We start from the raw sequence: 26,010 nt of genomic DNA, 5'->3' as shown, positions 1-26,010 counted from the left end.
TCTTTACAGATACAGTCTAGACTCTAGTGCCTTACTCTTTATAGATACTATAGTCTAGACTCTAGTGCCTTACTCTTTACAGATACAGTCTAGACTCTAGTGCCTTACTCTTTATAGATACTATAGTCTAGACTCTAGTGCCTTACTCTTTACAGATATAGTCTAGACTCTAGTGCCTTACTCTTTACAGATATAGTCTAGACTCTAGTGCCTTACTCTTTACAGATATAGTCTAGACTCTAGTGCCTTACTCTTTACAGATATAGTCTAGACTCTAGTGCCTTACTCTTTACAGATATAGTCTAGACTCTAGTGCCTTACTCTTTATAGATACTATAGTCTAGACTCTAGTGCCTTACTCTTTACAGATATAGTCTAGACTCTAGTGCCTTACTAACTGCATGTATGCATGCAAGAGGCCAACCTCATTGGTACGTACAGACACTCTGCCCATCAGTGTTTACAGATACAGAATAGATGTGTAGATACAGTTGAAGTCAGAAGTTTGCACAATTCCAGTGGGTCAGAAGTTTACATACACTAAGTTGACTGTGCCTTTAAACAGCTTGGAAAATTCCAGACAATGATGGCATGGCTTTAGAAGCTTCTGATAGGCTAATTGACATCATTTGAGTCAATTGGATGTGTACCTGTGGATGTATTTCAAGGCCTACCTTCAAACTCAGTGCCTCTTTGCTTGACATCATGGGAAAATCAAAAGAAATCAGCCAAGAACTCAGAAAATAAATTGTAGACCTCCACAAGTCTGGTTCATCCTTGGGAGCAATTTCCAAACGCCTGAAGGTACCACGTTCATCTGTACAAACAATAGTACGCAAGTATAAACACCATGGGACCACGCAGCCGTCATACCGCTCAGGAAGGAGACGTGTTCTGTCTTCTAGAGATGAACGTACTTTGGTGCAAAAAGTGCAAATCAATCCCAGAACAACAGCAAAGGACCTTGTGAAGATGCTGGAGGAAACAGGTACAAAAGTATCTATGTCCATAGTAAAACGAGTCCTATATCGACATAACCTGAAAGGCAGCTCATCAAGGAAGACTACGGTTTGCAACTGCGCATGGGGACAAAGATCGTACTTTTTGGAGATATGTCCTCTGGTCTGATGAAACAAAAATAGAACTGATTGGCCATAATGACCATCGTTATGTTTGGAGGAAAAGGGGGGTAGCTTGCAAGCCGTAGAAAACCATCCGAACCGTGAAGCACGTGGGTGGCAGCATCATGCTGTGGGGGTGCTTTGCTGCAGGAGGGACTGGTGCACTTCACAAAATAGATGGCATCATGAGGAAGGAAAATTATGTGGATATATTGAAGCAACATCTCAAGACATCAGTCAGGAAGTTAAAGCTTGGTCGCAAATAGGTCTTCAAAATGGATAATGACCCCAAGCATACTTCCAAAGTTGTGGCAAAATGGGTTAAGGACAACAAAGTCAAGGTATTGGAGTGGACATCACAAAGCCCTGACCTCAATCCTATAGAACATTTGTGGGCAGAACTGAAAAAGCTTGTGCGAGCAAGGAGGCCTACAAACCTGACTCAGTTACACCAGCTCTGTCAGGAGGAATTTGCCAAAATTCACCCAACTTATTGTGGGAAGCTTGTGGAAGGCTACCCGAACCGTTTGTCCCAAGTTAAACCATTTAAAGGCAATGCTACCAAATACTAATTGAGTGTATGTAAACGTATGACCCACTGGGAATGTGATGAAAGAAATAAAAGCTGAAATAATTCATTCTCTCTACTATTATTCTGACATTTCACATTCTTAAAATAAAGTGGTGATCCTAGCTGACCTAAAACAGGGAATTGTTACTAGGATTAAATGTCAGGAATTGTGAAAAACTGAGTTTTTAAATGTATTTGGCTAAGGTGTATGTAAACTTCCGACTTCAACTGTTTACAGATACAGAATAGATAGCTTACTGCTGAAGGCCAACCTCATTGGTACATACAGACACTCTGCCTATCACTGTTTACAGATACAGAATAGATAGCTTACTGCTGAAGGCCAACCTCATTGGTACATACAGACACTCTGCCTATCACTGTTTACAGATACAGAATAGATAGCTTACTGCTGAAGGCCAACCTCATTGGTACATACAGACACTCTGCCTATCACTGTTTACAGATACCTCAAAGTGGTACACACTGCAGTTACTGTTTACAGATGTAGTCGAGTGCAGGCGTGTCAAACTCAATTCCCAGCAGGCCAACCTCAAACTGGGACACGCACTGCCTATTACCGTTTACAGATATAGCTAGTGCCTTACTGCAAGTCTTAGAAAATAATAGAAAAAGTTAAATACGTAGTAGGCGTTACCTAAAAACTCTTGATCACAATTTTGTGGAAGCAGCATTCAACTCTACAGGTCATTCCTGTCTGATGACATCTCAGATGTGTACTATTCTGCCATCTGGTGGCATCTTGCAAAACTGCACAGCTACAGCATCTTGAACACTCTAAACAGCAGAAGATAGATTAAAGAAAGAGAGCGAAAAAGATAAAAGAAAGAGAGAGCTAAAGAAAGAGAGAAGAAAGAGCGAGCCCCTCCACCAGGTCTGGGCTAATCAGCCACATTAGTCACCCTCTCTCTCTCTCTCTCTCTCTCTCTCTCTCTCTCTCTCTCTCTCTCTCTCTCTCTCTCTCCTTCTCTCTCTTCTCTCTCTCTCTCTCTCTCTCTCTCTCTGTCTCTCTCTCTCTCTCTCTCTCTCTCTCTCTCTCTCTGTCTCTCTCTCTCTCTCTCTCTCTCTCTCTCTCTCTCTCTCTCTCCTCTCTCTCTCTCTCTCTCTGTCCCTCTCTCTCCACCTCACCCTCTCTCTCCATCTCCCTCTCTCCATCTCTCTCTCTCTCTCTCTCTCTCTCCCTTCCCCCTCCCTCCCCTCTCTCTCCCCCTCACCCCTCCCCTCTATCTCCCCCTCACCCTCCCTCTCTCACCCTCCCTCTCTCTCCCTCCTCTCTCCCATCTCCCTCCCTCTCCATCTCTCTCTCTCTCTCTCTCTCTCTCTCTCTCTCTCTCTCTCTCTATCTCTCTCTCTCACCCTCCCTCTCTCACCCTCCCTCTCTCTCCATCTCCCTCTCTCCATCTCTCTCCTCTCTCTCTCCCTCTCTCTCTCTCTCTCTCTCTCTCTCTCTCTCTCTCTCTCTCTCCATTCTCTCTCTCCCCCTCTCTCTCACCCCTCCCTCTCTCTCCATCTCCCTCTCTCCATCTCTCTCTCTCTCTCTCTCTCTCCTCTCTCTCTCTCTCTCTCTCTCTCTCTCTCTCTCTCTCTCTCTCTCTCTCTCTCTCTCTCTCTCTCTCTCTCTCTCTCTCTCTATCTCTCCATCTCTCTCTCTCTCTCTCTCTCTCTCTCCCCAAAACGAACTGTGAGCCAACTATCTTAATTTGGGGACAGGTCGAAACACACATGAAACATTCATGGACTTCTGCTGTTGCTAGCTATTTGTCCTGGGAGACATAGCTGCGGAAAGTATGGGGTGTGTTGCAGCACCCCCTAAAAAAATCAGAATACACATTTTACAAATTAATTTAATCAATTTTAGAATAGGCTGTAACGTAACAAAATGTGGAAAAAGTCAAGTCATACTTTCCCAATGCACTTTATGTCCCCAGTCCTGGCCTGGCGGTCAAAATATATACAGTACCAGTCAAATGTTTGGACACACCTACTCATTCCAGGTTTTTACATTGTAGAATAATAGTGAAGACATCAAAACTATGAAATAACACATATGGAATCATGTAGTAACCAAAAAAGTGTTTAACAAATCAGTTTAACAAATCAAAATATATTTGAGATTTGAGATTCTTCAAAGTAGCCACCCTTTGCCTTGATGACAGCTTTGCACACTCTTGGCATTCTCTCAACCAGCTTCACCTGGAATGCTTTTCCAACAGTCTTGAAGGAGTTCCCACATATGCTGAGCACTTGTTGGCTGCTTTTCCTTCATGCTGCGGTCCACCACATGACATGAGTACACGACCAGTCAGAACTGGGATATTTGTGATGAACAGTCCTTCTTTGTGTTGACCCTTAACCTCTAACCCCTCCCCTCTGTCTAGGTGAATGCCCCAGCTCCGGTGGAGCAGTACAAGCGGGCGTTTGCCCGTCAGCGAGCCCGTGACCTGGCGCAGCATGCAGATACACTGCTCTCCAAGGACAAGGAGATCGTCGCCCTGCAGCAGAAGTGTAGGGAGCTGGGGACACGCTTGGGCACGGCCAAGGTACCCAACACCATATCCCAACACCTGCCAATTCCACCCCCCCGGACACAGTCTTTCAATAACAACCTAGAGTTCGTGTTTTAGATCGACTACTTTGCGGTCGGACTGCGCATAATCACTGATCTAAAAATCACCTTGCATCTCAAATAACTACTCACTCGTTATGTAATCAATATTGGTGGTTCTGCTCCTCTCCTTGCTCAAACTGATCCCCTCAAAAGCACTGAAACATTTCAATAAGAACCTATTATCTAACAGGAGCAGTCTAAAAGGTTCACTGTATCATCCGTTGTAGTCAGTCACATTCACTAACCTCATCAAAGGTCTATAATGCCTCAGTTCTGCCCTCTGCTGGGCTGGATAAACCCTCTCTGAACCTGAACTACTTCCTGGGCTGTACTAATAGATGTCCGTGGTGAGAGGTTCTAAGTGCCTCCTCCTTTTACTGTTCTTCTTCTGTCACTAAGATCTCATTGTTCTGGTCTAAACATCTGCTGGGAGTATTACTACTGAGGGAATCCCAGCGTGAGCTGAGTTGATGGTAATAGTGTGGATGATGATTGGGAGTGTCATCCAGCAGTACTCTGTTAGCCCGTGGAGCAGTTGTTCTTGGGGGGTTAAGTGCTTTGCGCTAGGGCACAACGGCAGGCAATGGCATTTAGGATTTGCCAGCTCACTTCCCGCCAGATCTTTCCCCATTAGACCCGGGAATCGAACTGGCAACCCTGCGGTTGCTGGCTTGCCTCTCTAAACGCTAGGCTACCTGCAGACCCATTGATCCAGGAATTTCCTCAGTCTTCCTCAGTCTTAAAATCTTGAAATACAGTGGTTGAAGATCTGATAACATTCAGTATCAAAAATATGCAAAAGTAGAGAAAATTAGAAAGGGGGCAAAATACTTTTTCACTGCACTGTATTTAGTATCTTTGCATGTTGAAATATCTTTGACCTCTGTGTGTTGCAGGGCTCCCCAGTCCCGTCTGGCGTGGTGGAGTTTGAGAGGCTGCTAAGGGAGTCCCAGAAGGAGGTGCTGAGGCTCCAGAGGCAACTGTCAATCTCCTCCTCCAGAGACACCTCCTCCAGAGTCACCTCCTCCAGAGACACCTCCTCTAAAGACACCTCCTCCAGAGTCACCTCCTCCAGAGACACCTCCTCTAAAGACACCTCCTCCAGAGTCACCTCCTCTAAAGACGCCTCCTCCAGAGACACCTCCTCCAGAGACACCTCCTCCAGAGTCACCTCCTCCAGAGACACATCCTCCAGAGTCACCTCCTCCAGAGTCACCTCCTCCAGAGTAATCTCCCCTAAAGACGCCTCATGCAGGAAACACAATGGCCACGACAGGCCCTGCACACCAGAGGAGGAGAGGGTGGAGAAGGTAAGGAAGGATTGGAGCTATTTACTCTCTCAGCCATAGACTGCTCTGCCCAGCTCCAACACTACCCCATGCCTCTCTCTCAGCCATAGACTGCTCTGCCCAGCTCCAACACTACCCCATGCCTCTCTCTCAGCCATAGACTGCTCTGCCCAGCTCCAACACTACCCCCTGCCTCTCTCTCAGCCATAGACTGCTCTGCCCAGCTCCAACACTACCCCATGCCTCTCTCTCAGCCATAGACTGCTCTGCCCAGCTCCAACACTACCCCATGCCTCTCTCTCAGCCATAGACTGCTCTGCCCAGCTCCAACACTACCCCATGCCTCTCTCTCAGCCATAGACTGCTCTGCCCAGCTCCAACACTACCCCCTGCCTCTCTCTCAGCCATAGACTGCTCTGCCCAGCTCCAACACTACCCCCTGCCTCTCTCTCAGCCATAGACTGCTCTGCCCAGCTCCAACACTACCCCCTGCCTCTCTCTCAGCCATAGACTGCTCTGCCCAGCTCCAACACTACCCCCTGCCTCTCTCTCAGCCATAGACTGCTCTGCCCAGCTCCAACACTACCCCCTGCCTCTCTCTCAGCCATAGACTGCTCTGCCCAGCTCCAACACTACCCCCTGCCTCTCTCTCAGCCATAGACTGCTCTGCCCAGCTCCAACACTACCCCCTGCCTCTCTCTCAGCCATAGACTGCTCTGCCCAGCTCCAATACTGCCCCCTGCCTCTCTCTCAGCCATAGACTGCTCTGCCCAGCTCCAACACTGCCCCCTGTTGATGATAAAGTGCACTGCATCAGACTGAGGGAATGGAACTGAAGTCCTTTTCCACTGTTAGATGGCAAGCTCAAATCAACAGACCTGAAATCATTTCAAATACTCTAGCTGTTTGATTGAGCTTCCCTGTTGCAGGTTAACCAATAGAAAACTCCTAAATGCGCAAACCACGTCCACCTTTCAAATTATTTTTTATATTTTAAATGGTATATTCCTTATATCAGTCATTAGGATCTTATATAAAACATAAGTACAAGCCACAGCAATATGTATAACCTAGAAGTTACTGTCCATCTCACTGTCCATCTAACTGTCCATCTCACTGTCCATCTAACTGTCCATCTAACTGTCCATATAACTGTCCATCTAACTGTCCATCTCACTGTCCATCTCACTGTCCATCTAACTGTCCATATAACTGTCCATCTAACTGTCCATCTAACTGTCCATATAACTGTCCATCTCACTGTCCATCTAACTGTCCATCTCACTGTCCATCTAACTGTCCATCTAACTGTCCATCTAACTGTCCATCTAACTGTCCATATAACTGTCCATCTCACTGTCCATCTAACTGTCCATCTAACTGTCCATCTAACTGTCCATCTAACTGTCCATCTAACTGTCCATCTAACTGTCCATATAACTGTCCATCTCACTGTCCATCTCACTGTCCATCTCACTGTCCATCTCACTGTCCATCTAAGTGCTATTTATCCCCAAACACCACATTTTGCCTCCAGTGTTCCTCCGTCCAGATGTTGAGGTTTTAAACCCTCCAGCTGCTCTGGAATTTGTACAGCAAGCGCTGCAGCGTTTTCCCAAAAGGCAGCGCGAGGTGGAGCGAGCGGTGATGTGACGCACCGTGTTTAGGGCCAAGTTTGAGATTAGGCTGAAGCTAACTGACTGACACAGACCGGGCCGTGTCTTTTCACTACAAGGGGTGGATGGGTGATATGATGGGTCCATAGTATTGTCGCTAGTACTGCAGTCAGCCAGGACGGTTTAGGATTATGTGCGTTTGCGTTTGCGTTTGTTAATTTGGAATTTGGTTGGCTGGGGTTTTTTCTAGTCTTAGTGTTTGTTTACGTTGGCATAGCTGCTGTTATATAATGGCTGTGTGTTGTTGCTGACTACAGTCATCAGCCTGACTGTCAGAGGACATAATGAGATGATTCCCTGTCTTGAACTTGGGCCAGATCAAGAGACACAAGCCACATTCTCCCTCGGCTCTCTCTCTCTCTCTCTCTGCAACACTGATGACTAAAGAGTTCTTAGAAATGATTATTTCCCTCTCCTTCACGCCACTCAATTACACCCAGACGTAACACCAGGATACACCACGTGTCCGGAAATTTTCACATTTTGGTTGCAGGCTCAATAAGATGTAAAATTAATCAAATAAAACTGATTTAAAACTAAATCAATCTTAAGTTTGAAATGTGCGTTTTAAGGCATGCGTCGTATATGTATGACAACATAAAGTTTCTTGAGTTAAAATTCACTTCTCTCTTTGCAGCTTAGATGAGAATTCTGGTTGTGGTAATCTGTCATTTGTCGGACACACACACGCACGCCACAGAAACGGGCCATGTCATATGGCTGTGCACTCTAATTCCCTCTCTAGCAACAGAATGGTACAGTCCAGTAATCCTCTCTCTGTTGCCGTGGTAGCGGTGAGAGAGAGTTCTGGATGGTAGGTGACGTTAAGACTCCAGCCGACTCTCTAACTAAAGACTTTCCTAGCTGCTTTGCCCTGCCTCACTCTGCTCTGGATAATTGGAGGCTGGGGATATCTTTGACGTTGCCACAGATCACTGCAAAGGGGTAGGTTGTATTTGGTGGGGGTGTGTGTTGGGTGGGGGTGTGTTTAGGTCCCAGTAGCTATGTGTGTGTGCGGTTAACCTTGTGGTATACCTCCTATGTGCTGTAGGACTGAGCTAGGTTATATAGGACATGAATATAACCTTAACTCTATGGACTGTAGGACTATGGCTAGGCTATACAGGACAGCTTCAGGAGAAATAATCGTAGCCATCTGCAGAATAATCATTAAAGTGCATTCTAGTTAGTTAAGGTTTAGGGTATCCAGATGTGTTGTGTTATTATTGAAATGAGCAAGTGAGAATGTCACCAGAGGAAATTATGACCATAGACTGCTGCCAGCAGCTTCAGTTTGGCTGCTCTGTTGCAGTTATGTGTTCTCCATGTTATTATTGCATGAGTAGTCCCGACTAAGTGGATTTCTTCTGCAGATCTGATACCGTTGTTGCTTTTCAATATTAATTTCACTAAATCCCACATTGTAACTCCCACCCGGGTTTACGGAGGTGCCATAACACTCGCCTGCAAGCTGAAGGGGTGTGAGCCGAGACCTACTAGTCGAGTTACAGTGACACCTGTCCCCAAAACCGATTTTGTAACTGTCGGTCAGTTAGAGATTTCAGATCCCAGATGTGGGAATTTAGACAGCAGCTAGCAGCATATTGTTTGTGACTTAGTGACCGCCAGGATTGGGGACATAGCAGCATATTGTCTGTTACTTAGTGACCGCCAGGCCAGGACTGGGGACAAAGCAGCATATTGTCTGTGACTTAGTGACCGCCATGGCAGGACTGGGGACAAAGCAGCATATTGTCTGTGACTTAGTGACCGCCATGACAGGACTGGGGACAAAGCAGCATATTGTCTGTGACTTAGTGACCGCCATGGCAGGACTGGGGACATAGCAGCATATTGTCTGTGACTTAGTGACCGCCATGGCAGGACTGGGGACATAGCAGCATATTGTCTGTGACTTAGTGACCGCCAGGACTGGGGACATAGCAGCATATTGTCTGTTACTTAGTGACCGCCATGGCAGGACTGGGGACATAGCAGCATATTGTCTGTGACTTAGTGACCGCCAGGACTGGGGACATAGCAGCATATTGTCTGTGACTTAGTGACCGCCATGACAGGACTGGGGACATAGCAGCATATTGTTTGTGACTTAGTGACCGCCATGGCAGGACTGGGGACATAGCAGCATATTGTCTGTGACTTAGTGACCGCCAGGACTGGGGACATAGCAGCATATTGTTTGTGACTTAGTGACCGCCAGGACTGGGGACATAGCAGCATATTGTCTGTTACTTAGTGACCGCCAGGCCAGGACTGGGGACATAGCAGCATATTGTCTGTGACTTAGTGACCGCCATGGCAGGACTGGGGCCATAGCAGCATATTGTCTGTGACTTAGTGACCGCCATGGCAGGACTGGGGACATAGCAGCATATTGTCTGTGACTTAGTGACCGCCATGGCAGGACTGGGGACATAGCAGCATATTGTCTGTGACTTAGTGACCGCCAGGATTGGGGACATAGCAGCATATTGTCTGTGACTTAGTGACCGCCATGGCAGGACTGGGGACATAGCAGCATATTGTTTGTGACTTAGTGACCGCCATGGCAGGACTGGGGACAAAGCAGCATATTGTCTGTGACTTAGTGACCGCCATGGCAGGACTGGGGACATAGCAGCATATTGTTTGTGACTTAGTGACCGCCAGGCCAGGACTGGGGACATAGCAGCATATTGTCTGTGACTTAGTGACCGCCAGGCCAGGACTGGGGACATAGCAGCATATTGTCTGTGACTTAGTGACCGCCATGGCAGGACTGGGGACATAGCAGCATATTGTCTGTGACTTAGTGACCGCCATGGCAGGACTGGGGACAAAGCAGCATATTGTCTGTGACTTAGTGACCGCCATGGCAGGACTGGGGACATAGCAGCATATTGTTTGTGACTTAGTGACCGCCAGGATTGGGGACATAGCAGCATATTGTCTGTGACTTAGTGACCGCCAGGCCAGGACTGGGGACATAGCAGCATATTGTCTGTGACTTAGTGACCGCCATGGCAGAACTGGGGCCATAGCAGCATATTGTTTGTGACTTAGTGACCGCCATGGCAGGACTGGGGACATAGCAGCATATTGTCTGTGACTTAGTGACCGCCAGGACTGGGGACATAGCAGCATATTGTCTGTTACTTAGTGACCGCCATGGCAGGACTGGGGACATAGCAGCATATTGTCTGTGACTTAGTGACCGCCAGGACTGGGGACATAGCAGCATATTGTCTGTGATTTAGTGACCGCCATGACAGGACTGGGGACATAACAGCATATTGTTTGTGACTTAGTGACCGCCATGGCAGGACTGGGGACATAGCAGCATATTGTTTGTGACTTAGTGACCGCCATGGCAGGACTGGGGACATAGCAGCATATTGTCTGTGACTTAGTGACCGCCAGGCCAGGACTGGGGACAAAGCAGCATATTGTCTGTGACTTAGTGACCGCCAGGACTGGGGACATAGCAGCATATTGTCTGTTACTTAGTGACCGCCAGGCCAGGACTGGGGACATAGCAGCATATTGTCTGTGACTTAGTGACCGCCATGGCAGGACTGGGGCCATAGCAACATATTGTCTGTGACTTAGTGACCGCCATGGCAGGACTGGGGACATAGCAGCATATTGTCTGTGACTTAGTGACCGCCATGGCAGGACTGGGGACATAGCAGCATATTGTCTGTGACTTAGTGACCGCCAGGATTGGGGACATAGCAGCATATTGTCTGTGACTTAGTGACCGCCATGGCAGGACTGGGGACATAGCAGCATATTGTTTGTGACTTAGTGACCGCCATGGCAGGACTGGGGACAAAGCAGCATATTGTCTGTGACTTAGTGACCGCCATGGCAGGACTGGGGACAAAGCAGCATATTGTCTGTGACTTAGTGACCGCCATGGCAGGACTGGGGACATAGCAGCATATTGTCTGTGACTTAGTGACCGCCAGGACTGGGGACATAGCAGCATATTGTTTGTGACTTAGTGACCGCCAGGCCAGGACTGGGGACATAGCAGCATATTGTCTGTGACTTAGTGACCGCCAGGCCAGGACTGGGGACATAGCAGCATATTGTCTGTGACTTAGTGACCGCCAGGATTGGGGACATAGCAGCATATTGTCTGTGACTTAGTGACCGCCATGGCAGGACTGGGGACAAAGCAGCATATTGTCTGTTACTTAGTGACCGCCATGGCAGGACTGGGGACATAGCAGCATATTGTCTGTGACTTAGTGACCGCCAGGATTGGGGACATAGCAGCATATTGTCTGTTACTTAGTGACCGCCAGGCCAGGACTGGGGACATAGCAGCATATTGTCTGTGACTTAGTGACCGCCAGGCCAGGACTGGGGACAAAGCAGCATATTGTCTGTGACTTAGTGACCGCCATGGCAGGACTGGGGACAAAGCAGCATATTGTTTGTGACTTAGTGACCGCCAGGATTGGGGACATAGCAGCATATTGTCTGTGACTTAGTGACCGCCAGGCCAGGACTGGGGACAAAGCAGCATATTGTCTGTGACTTAGTGACCGCCATGGCCAGGACTGGGGACATAGCAGCATATTGTCTGTTACTTAGTGACCGCCATGGCAGGACTGGGGACAAAGCAGCATATTGTCTGTGACTTAGTGACCGCCATGGCAGGACTGGGGACATAGCAGCATATTGTCTGTGACTTAGTGACCGCCAGGACTGGGGACATAGCAGCATATTGTCTGTTACTTAGTGACCGCCATGGCAGGACTGGGGACAAAGCAGCATATTGTTTGTGACTTAGTGACCGCCATGGCAGGACTGGGGACATAGCAGCATATTGTCTGTGACTTAGTGACCGCCAGGACTGGGGACATAGCAGCATATTGTCTGTTACTTAGTGACCGCCATGGCAGGACTGGGGACAAAGCAGCATATTGTTTGTGACTTAGTGACCGCCAGGCCAGGACTGGGGACAAAAAGTGCATTCGGAAAGTATTCAGACCCCTTGACATTTTCCACATTTTGTTACGTTACAGCCTTATTCTAAAATTGATTAAATTAATGTTTTGCTCATCAATCTACACACAATACCCCATAATGACAAAGACAAAACTGTTTTTTAGAAATTTTTGCAAATGTATTAAAAATAAAAAACAGAAATACCTTATTTACATAACTATTCAGACCCTTTGCTATGAGACTCGAAATTGAGCTCAGGTGCATCCTGTTTCCATTGATCATCCTTGAGATGTTTATACAACTTGATTGGAGTCCACCTGTGGTAAATTCAATTGATTGGACATGATTTGTAAAGGCACACACTTGTCTATATAAGGTCCCACAGTTGACAGTGCATGTCAGAGCAAAATCCAAACCATGAGGTTGAAGGAATTGTCCGTAGATCTCCAAGATAGGATTGTGTCGAGGCACAGGTCTGGGGAAGGGTACCAAAACATTTCTGCAGCATTGAAGGTCCTCAAGAACACAGTGGCCTCCATCATTCTTAAATGGAAGAAGTTTGGAACCACCAAGACTCTTCCTAGAGCTGGCCGCCCGGCCAAACTGAGCAATCGGGGGAGAAGGGCCTTGGTCAGGGAGGTGACCAAGAACCCGATGGTCACTCTGACAGAGCTCCAGAGTTCCTCTGTGGAGATGGGAGAACCTTCCAGAAGGACAACCATCTCTGCAGCACTCCACCCATCAAGCCTTTATGGTAGAGGGGCCAGACGGAAGCCTCTCCTCAGTAAAAGGTACATGACAGCCCACTTGGAGTTTGCCAAAAGGCACCTAAAGGACTCTCGGACCAATAATTTGTACACTGCAAATTGACCACAACTTAGCCCAAGAAACTTAGGGGGGGTGTAACTCAATATTAGGAAGGTGTTCCTAATGTTTTGTATACTCAGTGTATGGTTACAGCAAGCAAGTCTTTGCACTAAATCTGTATATTCCAAAAAAGACCATTTGCTTTTAACCCCCCCCCATGAGGTTTAAGTGTAAGGGATCTGATGATGAGTAGACAGGGGGTTTGCTGTGTCCTGGCTGTGACAGTGATAGGTCATTAGATCAGGTCACACAGGGCCACCCTCAGGTCACCTGGCTGGGCTGTCAGTGATATGTCATTATCAGCATGGGGCGCTGACAACACTGAACTCGTCTGTTTTGTTTACACACACAAACACTCAGTGCAAGATGACACACAGCAAGAGATTTGGCTGTTCACAGTACAAAAATACTATGGATCACGATGTACTACATGCATACTAAGGTTTGCTTTTCACCTACAAAATAGTCTACATATTTGACTGTTCCGTTACAAAATGTAACTAATTTGTTAATAAATTAGGCTCATTGGGTCTATTTTGGCTTGTTATATGAGATTAACTCTACATATGAGGCATTATGCAACATTGTCTCTCTCTCTCTCTGTCTTCCCCTCAAATACTATCTGACCTGTATGACACACTGCCTGAACTCTGATAATCTGTGGCTCTGATCTCTGAACCTTAGCATTGTGGGCAAACACTCAAATTCCCTCCTTATACATGGCTATCTGAACTCAGGGGACCGGCCCGCTTTCACTGCAGCACTGACCTGCAACAATGGACTGGGCTTAGGTATTCTATTCTACCGTTCTATTCTAGTAGGTGTTCCTTTCCAGTCCTGATGTTCCTTGAAAGGATTTTAACTCATAGTAACCCTAAAAATGAGGGATTTGAGCCCAAATATATTTACTTTCCCTGCCTCATGTATTGTGTGGTCTCATGGCAAACGGCTATATCTCTTCAAAGATATCAAAGCAGTCACTTCGGAGCGGGTTTTCTCTTCACATGGCGCTGGCTGGTCCTTAGTTTGATAATGTTCAGGCACATGCTCAGATAGGGGTCTACCTGTACCCGAGCACATGCCCCTCCCACTCACCAAGTGCCCTAGAAAAAAATCTAGCTACATAACTAGCAGATTTACATCAAATATGAACATCAGTGATCAGCTGATAGCCCGCCCTCTTTTCCCCATCTCAATCATTTATTTAGGAGGCACTGAAACTAGCTTGCTTACAATTCAAATCAAATCAAATCAAATCAAATGTTATTGGCCACATGCGCCGAATACAACAGGTGCAGACATTACAGTGAAATGCTTACTTACAGCCCTTAACCAACAGTGCATTTATTTTTAATTTAAAAAGTAAAATAAAACAACAACAAAAAAGTGTTGAGAAAAAAAGAGCAGCAGTAAAATAAAATAACAGTATGGAGGCTATATATACAGGGGGGGGGGGGGGTACCGGTGCAGAGTCAATGTGCGGGGGGCACCGGCTAGTTGAGGTAGTTGAAGTAATATGTACATGTGGATAGAGTTGAAGTGACTATGCATAAATAATTAACAGAAGTAGCAGCAGCGTAAAAAGTTGGGGTCTCAATTTGTGTCGAGTGAGTGTGTTGTTGCAGAAATAAATCATAAATAAATAGGGAGTGGGGGGGGGGCGGGGGGGGGGGTTCAGTTTGATCACCTGCCCCTGATCCTGAGCCTGTTTCTGGGGCATGGCCTCGGCTGTCCTAGCCCAGCTACAGCAGTAGATAAGTAGATAAAATTAGACACCTGATTCCCGACTCTTAACCCGCTGAAGCCAGGGTGACAAGGAGATGACACCAATGTCATCCAGCTCCAGATCCACTCCCCCCCACACACTTAAGTCCCCCAGCCACAGCCCTCTGCTGGACTTCAGATTACTGATTCAGTTTTTCCTTCTCATAATGAAAGAGGGGATACCTGATAATAGATCAGCACTCTGAGACGTTTATTAAATACAGGTTCACGAGGACTCTCTCCCTCCTAACTCTAAGAATGTTCTTGAGCAGTGTATTATAATCTTAAAGGAATATTCATTCAAAGAGAGGAGGGTCTCTCCTTTCTAAAGAATCATTAAGATTTACATCCAGTTTGAGAGGATAGGTATCTCTCTCTCTCTCTCTCTCTTTCTCTCTCTCTCTCTCTCTCTTTCTCTCTCTCTCCCTCTCTCTCTCTGTTGAATGTGAGTCACGTTTCCGGCTGGAGGGATTCTCTGTGGATTAGATGACTGTGTACAGAAGTCAGGCCACTGGGAAGGAAGGAAGGCTGGAGGAGAGCTGGATTATAATCCCTGTCGGTCTATCTGTCAATTGGTTGGGGCTGGGAGTCAGGTTGATATGACAGTAGACATCAGTCAGGTTGATATTACAGTAGACATCAGTCAGGTTGATATTACAGTAGACATCAGTCAGGTTGATATGACAGTAGACATCAGTCAGGTAGATATTACAGTAGACATCAGTCAGGTTGATATTACAGTAGATATCAGTCAGGTTGATATTACAGTAGACATCAGTCAGGTTGATATGACAGTAGACGTCAGTCAGGTTGATATTACAGTAGACATCCGTCAGGTTGATATTACAGTAGACGTCAGTCAGGTTGATATTACAGTAGACATCCGTCAGGTTGATATTACAGTAGACGTCAGTCAGGTTGATATTACAGTAGACATCCGTCAGGTTGATATTACAGTAGACGTCAGTCAGGTTGATATTACAGTAGACATCAGTCAGGTTGATATTACAGTAGACATCAGTCAGGTTGATATTACAGTAGACATCCGTCAGGTTGATATTACAGTAGACATCAGTCAGGTTGATTTTACAGTAGACATCCGTTAGGTTGATATTACAGTAGACATCAGTCAGGTTGATATTACAGTAGACATCAGTCAGGTTGATATTACAGTAGACATCAGTCAGGTTGATATTACAGTAGACATCAGTCAGGTTGATATTACAGTAGACATTCGTCAGGTTGATATTACAGTACACTATGTTCTCTTAGTCACTTTGTTTGACGCAGCTCTGTTAGGGGGGGAAATTATGCTCAGATCCAATTAGCTGAAGCTCTTTTCAATCTAGCCGTTAGGCAAATCAAATAGTTTAGTCATGGTTCCTAGATTTGAATGAAGGGCTTTGCACCTCTGTCTGACTGCCTGGGTTGTATTAGGTCTAGTGTTGCTGCTTTAGCCATACAGAGCCAACTCTGAGTGCTGTGCTTCATTACGTTGTCTTATGTAATACTCCAGGTGTCAAGGTCTTCCCCTGCCTTACCCCATTCTTTAGCCTCTTTAATCTGTAGGCCTATCAGGTGAGCTTCAATTATTAAGGCATGATTGTGAACTTCCCTGGTTTGTGCCCCCCTGGCAGGTTGCGGCAGAGACCCCGTGCGTAGCGTTAAATGAGGCTCCAGCCAGGTGTGAGGAGACTCCCAGAGATGAGGAGGAGTCGGGGCCGCGAGTGATCCCAACCCTGCCAGGCCTTTGCCCCGCCCCCACCCCGAGCCCCTCCCACCAGAAGGAGCACACAGAAGACCAGCGACTACAGTTGCTGGTGAGAACAGATACAGTAATATCACATTATAGTCCCACTCACCTCATACAGTATACGACCCCCGTCATGGCTAGCTATACTGACACACACCTCTTGTTGGAGACTGGACTGAAATGGCATCACTAATTGGACTAGTGCGATCAGTAAGCCTACTGCTGAATATTGAAAGCTGGCTAAAGCAGTTATGATGTAATGGTTGCTTGTGGGTCTGAAGGATGGCTTTATCGATGCATTAAGATAAACCCAAGTATTAATGCTAATGCTATGGACAGACAATGGTGAGAAACAAATCAGGTCACAGGTCAAGCGCTTAATTGTCAATATTGCCTTCCTGCAGCTGTGTCTGTCACTGTAGAGGACGAGCTCACACTGCTCACCATTAAAAGCTGTTGCATCCAGTTAGTCGATTAGACTGAGTCAACTGTCCTACAGTAATAATCATACTGCTTGATTATTTGGCTCTATGTCGCGATGGACGCAGAAATAAGCTGATTTCTCAGTTTTGCTGCTGGGAGATGGGGGCGGGGCCTAACTGACTATGCAAGTAAGCTGCATTTAGAATAAAATAAGAATGCTAAGCTTGGTAAAACCTCGTTACCATGTCAGAGGTCAATATGGAATTAAGGACTTACATTTGATGTTGGATCCGAAACAGATTGATCGTGATTCGTGCAGACACTTTTTTGGCAAACACAAACATGATATGATAATATGCTTTGTCATCTGATACACAGGACAGGACATGGTATCATAGGCATGCATGGTACTCTAGCTGGAGAGGCCTCTGATTGTCTTTTCTCACAGAACAGTGTACATCAAATAGGCCTTTCGAATTTAACGAAACAACACAAACGATCACAACAACACTAAAAGTTCCTATTTCAACTACAGCGTTCATATGTCAGTGGGGCAGATATGGAGCAGATGTGGGGTATGGAGTCGGATAAGGATGTTTCTGATGTGTAGGTCAAGTCACTGTAACGTGACATGCTCAGGCTTTGTGGTGGTGTTTTGTTTCAGGAACGTGACATGCTCTTTGTGGTGGCGTTTTGTTTCAGGAACGTGACATGCTCTTTGTGGTGGCGTTTTGTTTCAGGAACGTAACATGCTCTTTGTGGTGGCGTTTTGTTTCATGAACGTGACATGCTCTTTGTGGTGGCGTTTTGTTTCATGAACGTGACATGCTCTTTGTGGTGGCGTTTTGTTTCAGGAACGTGACATGCTCTTTGTGGTGGCGTTTTGTTTCAGGAACGTGACATGCTCTTTGTGGTGGCGTTTTGTTTCAGGAACGTGACATGCTCTTTGTGGTGGCGTTTTGTTTCAGGAACGTGACATGCTCTTTGTGGTGGCGTTTTGTTTTAGGAACGTGACATTCTCTTTGTGGTGGCGTTTTGTTTCAGGAACGTGACATGCTCTTTGTGGTGGCGTTTTGTTTCAGGAACGTGACATTCTCTTTGTGGTGGCGTTTTGTTTCAGGAACGTGACATGCTCTTTGTGGTGGCGTTTTGTTTCAGGAACGTGACATGCTCTTTGTGGTGGCGTTTTGTTTCAGGAATGTGACATGCTCTTTGTGGTGGTGTTTTGTTTCAGGAATGTGACATGCTCTTTGTGGTGGCGTTTTGTTTCAGGAACGTGACATGCTCTTTGTGGTGGCGTTTTGTTTCAGGAACGTGACATGCTCTTTGTGGTGGCGTTTTGTTTCAGGAACGTGACATGCTCTTTGTGGTGGCGTTTTGTTTCAGGAACGTGACATGCTCTTTGTGGTGGCGTTTTGTTTCAGGAACGTGAGCTGAGTAATAAGAGAAAAGAATGTGAAAACCTGGAGCATGAAGTAAGGAAGAGACAGAAGGGATGTCTGGATTTGGTAAGGGATCCTCAGGGCTGCACTGGGCCGTCCTCGTCCTATCACGTGCCTGTTAACTACTGTACTCAAGGTGCTACTCCCAGTGGGCCAGGTGTTATGACCAGTGGAGGCTGGTGGAGGGAGAAATGCCACTGGAATGGAATGAATGGAACAGTATCAGCCACGTGAAACACAAGGTTCCATTCGTTCTATTCCAGCCATTACACTGAGCCCGTCCTCAGATTTAAAGTGACACCAGCCTCCACTGATTGCCACAGTAATGTTACCACTGTACGACAGTATAGTTACTATAGCGACTCCCTCTGACAGGAGAGCCAGCTTGAGGATGAGCGAGGCAAAAATAAGCATCTAGAAGAGGAGGCGGATCTCCTCAGGAGGAAGGCACAGCTGATTGGCCAGGTCAGTCTCTGTTCTAATCTATTCTATTGTATACCATTCTATTCCATTTTTAATATATTCTTTGAGGGCCTCTTATGACAGAATCAATCTACATTATGGTTCAAATGGAACCCTCAACTGTCTTCTCTGTCATGAACCTTCAGTAGACTGGAAGGGCTTCTGTTTTATGGGCCTGTATTTGTTTTGTGTCTGTCCCTCTCCTCCTGGTCCTGAGGAATGACAGTACTCATGCCCAGTGACTCCTTCTCTTCCTATTCCTCACCCGCTCTCTCTCTCTTCTCTCGCTCTCCACCCCATCCCTCTCTCTCAGGCCTGGGTTGAGAATGAGGAGCTGAGGGAAGACCTCTCTGAAGTGACCACTCAACGTGATTCAGTTCTCAAGGAGAACCAGAGACTCCGTGTCAAACTGGAGAACCTAGAACAGGTCTTAAAGGTACAGGCTGACCTCTAGTATTGTAAAGGTCTTAAAGGTACAGGCTGACCTCTAGTATAGAGCAGGTCTTAAAGGTACAGGCTGACCTCTAGTATAGAGCAGGTCTTAAAGGTACAGGCTGACCTCTAGTATTGTAAAGGTCTTAAAGGTACAGGCTAACCTCTAGTGTTGTAAAGTTCTTAAAGGTACAGGCTGACCTCTAGTATTGTAAAGGTCTTAAAGGTACAGGCTGACCTCTAGTATAGAGCAGGTCTTAAAGGTACAGGCTGACCTCTAGTATAGAGCAGGTCTTAAAGGTACAGGCTGACCTCTAGTATAGAGCAGGTCTTAAAGGTACAGGCTGACCTCTAGTATTGTAAAAGTCTTAAAGGTACAGGCTGACCTCTAGTATAGAGCAGGTCTTAAAGGTACAGGCTGACCTCTAGTATAGAGCAGGTCTTAAAGGTACAGGCTGACCTCTAGTATAGAGCAGGTCTTAAAGGTACAGGCTGACCTCTAGTATTGTAAAGGTCTTAAAGGTACAGGCTGACCTCTAGTATAGAGCAGGTCTTAAAGGTACAGGCTGACCTCTAGTATTGTAAAGGTCTTAAAGGTACAGGCTGACCTCTAGTGTTGTAAAGGTCTTAAAGGTACAGGCTGACCTCTAGTATTGTAAAGGTCTTAAAGGTACAGGCTGACCTCTAGTATTGTAAAGGTCTTAAAGGTACAGGCTGACCTCTAGTATTGTAAAGGTCTTAAAGGTACAGGCTGACCTCTAGTATAGAGCAGGTCTTAAAGGTACAGGCTGACCTCTAGTATTGTAAAGGTCTTAAAGGTACAGGCTGACCTCTAGTATAGAGCAGGTCTTAAAGGTACAGGCTGACCTCTAGTGTAGAGCAGGTCTTAAAGGTACAGGCTGACCTCTAGTATAGAGCAGGTCTTAAAGGTACAGGCTGACCTCTAGTATTGTAAAGGTCTTAAAGGTACAGGCTGACCTCTAGTATTGTAAAGGTCTTAAAGGTACAGGCTGACCTCTAGTATAGAGCAGGTCTTAAAGGTACAGGCTGACCTCTAGTGTAGAGCAGGTCTTAAAGGGACAGGCTGACCTCTAGTGTAGAACAGGTCTTAAAGGTACAGGCTGACCTCTAGTATTGTAAAGGTCTTAAAGGTACAGGCTGACGTCTTGTATAGAGCAGGTCTTAAAGGTACAGGCTGACCTCTAGTATAGAGCAGGTCTTAAAGGTACAGGCTGACCTCTAGTGTTGTAAAGGTCTTAAAGGTACAGGCTGACCTCTAGTATTGTAAAGGTCTTAAAGGTACAGGCTGACCTCTAGTATAGAGCAGGTCTTAAAGGTACAGGCTGACCTCTAGTATAGAGCAGGTCTTAAAGGTACAGGCTGACCTCTAGTGTTGTAAAGGTCTTAAAGGTACAGGCTGACCTCTAGTATTGTAAAGGTCTTAAAGGTACAGGCTGACCTCTAGTGTAGAGCAGATCTTAAAGGTACAGGCTGACCTCTAGTATTGTAAATGTCTTAAAGGTACAGGCTGACCTCTAGTATAGAGCAGGTCTTAAAGGTACAGGCTGACCTCTAGTGTTGTAAAGGTCTTAAAGGTACAGGCTGACCTCTAGTATTGTAAAGGTCTTAAAGGTACAGGCTGACCTCTAGTATAGAGCAGGTCTTAAAGGTACAGGCTGACCTCTAGTATTGTAAAGGTCTTAAAGGTACAGGCTGACCTCTAGTATAGAGCAGGTCTTAAAGGTACAGGCTGACCTCTAGTGTAGAGCAGGTCTTAAAGGTACAGGCTGACCTCTAGTGTTGTAAAGGTCTTAAAGGTACAGGCTGACCTCTAGTATTGTAAAGGTCTTAAAGGTACAGGCTGACCTCTAGTATTGTAAAGGTCTTAAAGGTACAGGCTGACCTCTAGTATTGTAAAGGTCTTAAAGGTACAGGCTGACCTCTAGTATAGAGCAGGTCTTAAAGGTACAGGCTGACCTCTAGTATTGTAAAGGTCTTAAAGGTACAGGCTGACCTCTAGTATAGAGCAGGTCTTAAAGGTACAGGCTGACCTCTAGTGTAGAGCAGGTCTTAAAGGTACAGGCTGACCTCTAGTATAGAGCAGGTCTTAAAGGTACAGGCTGACCTCTAGTATTGTAAAGGTCTTAAAGGTACAGGCTGACCTCTAGTAATGTAAAGGTCTTAAAGGTACAGGCTGACCTCTAGTATAGAGCAGGTCTTAAAGGTACAGGCTGACCTCTAGTGTAGAGCAGGTCTTAAAGGGACAGGCTGACCTCTAGTGTAGAGCAGGTCTTAAAGGTACAGGCTGACCTCTAGTATAGAGCAGGTCTTAAAGGTACAGGCTGACCTCTAGTATAGAGCAGGTCTTAAAGGTACAGGCTGACCTCTAGTATAGAGCAGGTCTTAAAGGTACAGGCTGACCTCTAGTATAGAGCAGGTCTTAAAGGTACAGGCTGACCTCTAGTATTGTAAAGGTCTTAAAGGTACAGGCTGACCTCTAGTATAGAGCAGGTCTTAAAGGTACAGGCTGACCTCTAGTATTGTAAAGGTCTTAAAGGTACAGGCTGACCTCTAGTGTAGAGCAGGTCTTAAAGGTACAGGCTGACCTCTAGTATTGTAAAGGTCTTAAAGGTACAGGCTGACCTCTAGTATAGAGCAGGTCTTAAAGGTACAGGCTGACCTCTAGTGTAGAGCAGGTCTTAAAGGTACAGGCTGACCTCTAGTATTGTAAAGGTCTTAAAGGTACAGGCTTCCACACATACACTACCGGTCAAAAGTTTTAGAACACGTAGTCATTCCAGGGTTTTCTACATTGTAGAATAATAGTGAAGACATCAAAACTATGAAATAACATATATGAAATCATGTAGTAACCAAAAAAGTGTTAATCAAATCAAAATATATTTTATATTTGAGATTCTTCAAAGTAGCCACCCTTTGCCTTGATGACAGCTTTGCACACTCTTGGCATTCTCTCAACCAGCTTCATGAGGCAGTCACCTGGAATGCATTTCAATTAACAGGTGTGCCTTCTTAAAAGTTAATTTGTGGAATTTCTTTCCTTCTTAATGCATTTGAGCCAATCAGTTGTGTTGTGACAATGTAGGGGTGGTATACAGAAGATAGTCCATATTATGGCAAGAACAGCTCAAATAAGCAAAGAGAAACGACAGTCCATCATTACTTTAAGACATGAAGGTCAGTCAATCTGGAAAATCTCAAGAACTTTGAACATTTCTTCAAGTGCAGTCGCAAAAACCATCAAGCGCTATGATGAAACTGGCTCTCATGAGGACCGCCACAGGAAAGGAAGACCCAGAGTTACCTCTGCTGCAGAGAATAAGTTCATAAGAGTTAACTGCACCTCAGATTGCAGCCCAAATAAATGCTTCACAGAGTTCAAGTAACAGACACATCTCAACATCAACTGTTCAGAGGGGACTGCGTGAATCAGGCCTTCATGGTCGAATTGCTGCAAAGAAACCACTACTAAGGACACCAATAAGAAGAAGAGACTTGCTTGGGCCAAGAAACATGAGCAATGGACATTAGACCGGTGGAAATCTGTCCTTTGGTCTGGAGTCCATATTTTTGTTTCCAACCGCCGTGTCTTTGTGAGACGCAGAGTAGGTGAACGGATGATCTCTGCATGTGTGGTTGCCACTGTGAAGCATGGAGGAAGAGGTGTGATGGTGTGGGGGTGCTTTACTGGTGACACTGTCTGTGATTTATTTAGATTTCAAGGCACACTTAACCAGCATGGCTACCACAGCATTATGCAGCAATACACCATCCCATCTGGTTTGCGCTTGGTGGGACTATCATTTGTTTTTCAACAGGACATTGACCCAAAACACACCTCCAGGCTGTGTAAGGGCTATTTGACCAAGAAGGAGAGTGATGGAGTGCTGCATCAGATGACCTGGCCTCCACAATCACCCGACCTCAACCCAATTGAGATGGTTTGGGATGAGTTGGACCGCAGAGTGAAGGAAAAGCAGCCAACAAGTGCTCAGCATATGTGGGAACTCCTTCAAAACTGTTGGAAAAGAATGCCAAGAGTGTGCAAAGCTGTCATCAAGGCAAAGGGTGGCTACTTTGAAGAATATAAAATATAACATATATTTTGATTTGTTTAACACTTTTTTGGTTACTACATGATTCCATATGTGTTATTTCATAGTTATGATGTCTTCACTATTATTCTACAATGTAGAAAATAGTAAAAAAATAAAGAAGAACCCTTGAATGAGTAGGTGTGTCCAAACTTTTGACTGGTACTGTATATATATATATATATTTTCATACATATAATATTTTTCTCAAACGATTGCCAAGTGAGTGCCCACATGGAGCGGCTAGTCTGTGTTGAGTGTAAATTTTGTCTGTGAATTTGCCGCATTCAAGCCGAGTGCATAAAACTATAGAGTCATTATGTAAGCGCTGTGTGACTACATTAAATAGGTGGCTCCTTTGATGCTTGCAGCATATGCGAGAGGTCGCCGAACGAAGGCAGCAGCTGGAACTGGAACATGAGCAGGCTCTGGCTATCCTCAAGTTCAAACAGAACGAGATCAAACGACTACAGCGGGTGAGACGGCAACACCACACCTTGGCCTCTGGTCCTCTGGTCCTCTGGTCCTCTGGTCCTCTGGTCCTCTGGTCCTCTGGTCCTCTGGTCCTCTGGAGCTCTGGTCCTCTGGTCCTCTGGTCCTTTGGTCCTCTGGTCCTCTGGAGCTCTGGTCCTCTGGTCCTCTGGTCCTTTGGTCCTCTGGTCCTCTGGAGCTCTGGTCCTCTGGTCCTCTGGTCCTCTGGTCCTTTGGTCCTCTGGTCCTCTGGAGCTCTGGTCCTCTGGTCCTCTGGTCCTCTGGAGCTCTGGTCCTCTGGTCCTCTGGTCCTCTGGTCCTTTGGTCCTCTGGTCCTCTGGAGCTCTGGTCCTCTGGTCCTCTGGTCCTCTGGAGCTCTGGTCCTCTGGTCCTCTGGTCCTCCGGAGCTCAGTTGGTAAAGCGTCTGCTAGATGGCAATAGATTATTGTTCACTCTCCCCTGCCTGCTACACAAGAACCGCTGCCCAGCCAAAGCCAGTCTTAAATATAAGGCGATGCGCCCAGCTACACAACCAGAATGTCCAAGCAAACCCTGTTCCCAGAAATCACTCAGGAAGACCCAAATTACATCAAATTACATTTTTCGGCTTCACTTTTATCATGGGGTATTAAAGACTTTGTAAAGTAGGAGGTAGCCTTTGCGTGCAAAGTTTGTTGGTTAGTTCTGGAGGGAACTATTATGAGGGACTAGATGTGAACTAAGTAACTGAAGAAACTAAATATTTGCATGCATTGAATTACACTTTAGTGAGTAGAATCATTAAATAAATAGTGTTTATTTTTCCATTCAACAGGCTGAGTTTTTCGCCAAGAGGGAGCATGAAGGAGTGGTACAGATGCTGGAGGTAAGTCTGACCTGGTTGTTGTAGTTCTGTGGTGCTGAGGTCTGGTTGTTGTAGTTCTATGGTGCTGAGGTCTGGTTGTTGTAGTTCTAGTCTGACCTGTGTATACAAGGCAAGGCCTCACTCAGGAATGTAATCATCAACATGTATTGATCACAACTTTACTAATGCTGAAGAAATATGCTTTAAAGCAGTATCCAAATCCATTGGATTTAGTGATCACAATATAGTAGCCATATCTAGGAAAACCAAAGTTCCAAAGTCTGGGCCTAATATAGTGTAGGAGGTCATACAATACGTTTTGTAGTGATTCCTATGTTGTTGATGTAAATAATATTTGTTGGTCTGTGGTGTGTAATGAGGAGCAACCAGGCGCTGCACTTGACACATTTATGAAATTGCTTATTCCAGTTACTAATAAGCATGCACCTATTACGAAAATGACTGTAAAAACTGTTAAATCCCTATGGATTGATGAGGAATTTAAAAAGTGTATGGTTGAGAGGGATGAGGCAAAAGGATTGGCAAATAAGTCTGGCTCCACAACCGATTGGCAAACGTACTGCAAATTGAGAAATCATGTGACTAAACTGAATAAAAAGAAGAAGAAACTATACTATGAAACAAAGATAAATGACATAAAGAATGATAGTAAAAAGCTTTGGAGCACCTTCAATTACATTTTGGGCAAAAAGGCAAACTCAGCTCCATCATTCATTGAATCAGATGGCTCATTCATCACAAAACCCATTGATATTGCCAATTACTTTAATGATTTTTTCATTGGCAAGATTAGCATTCTTAGGTATGATATGCCAGCAACAAACGCTGACACTACACATCCAATTGTATCTGACCAAATTATGAAAGACTAGAATTGTAATTTTTAAATTCCTTAAAGTGAGTGTGGAAGAAGTGAAAAACACACACTAAATGTATTGGGTAATGTTGTGTAATATCGTATATAACTGCCTTAATGTTGCTGGACCCCAGGAAGAGTAGCTGCTGCCTTGGCAGGAACTAATGGGGATCCATAATAAACCCAAGGAAGAGTAGCTGCTGCCTTGGCAGGAACTAATGGGGATCCATAATAAACCCAAGGAAGAGTAGCTGCTGCCTTGGCAGGAACTAATGGGGATCCATAATAAACCCCAGGAAGAGTAGCTGCTGC

General features: G+C 45.6%; 1 protein-coding gene across 1 annotated transcript in view; it reads left to right on the top strand.

Moving 5' to 3' along the window:
* The window catches only part of tspoap1 (TSPO associated protein 1), a gene marked incomplete at both ends in the record, with an annotated part of 178,869 nt that overhangs the window by 111,362 nt on the left and 41,497 nt on the right, over positions 1-26,010 (top strand). Inside the window, 9 exons of the mRNA XM_084178264.1 lie at positions 4,092-4,253; positions 5,218-5,321; positions 5,547-5,631; positions 16,517-16,699; positions 18,480-18,563; positions 18,873-18,962; positions 19,273-19,395; positions 23,878-23,982; positions 24,792-24,842. Of these exons, the coding sequence (XP_084034390.1) occupies positions 4,092-4,253; positions 5,218-5,321; positions 5,547-5,631; positions 16,517-16,699; positions 18,480-18,563; positions 18,873-18,962; positions 19,273-19,395; positions 23,878-23,982; positions 24,792-24,842 (987 nt within the window). The remainder of the gene's footprint in view (positions 1-4,091; positions 4,254-5,217; positions 5,322-5,546; positions 5,632-16,516; positions 16,700-18,479; positions 18,564-18,872; positions 18,963-19,272; positions 19,396-23,877; positions 23,983-24,791; positions 24,843-26,010) is intronic.

Source organism: Coregonus lavaretus (genome assembly GCF_964263955.1).
Source record: "Coregonus lavaretus genome assembly, chromosome: 15".
Classification (NCBI taxonomy): Eukaryota; Metazoa; Chordata; class Actinopteri; order Salmoniformes; family Salmonidae; genus Coregonus; species Coregonus lavaretus.
Note: the sequence above shows the minus strand (reverse complement) of the source record. Positions and strands in the feature narration are given on the sequence as shown.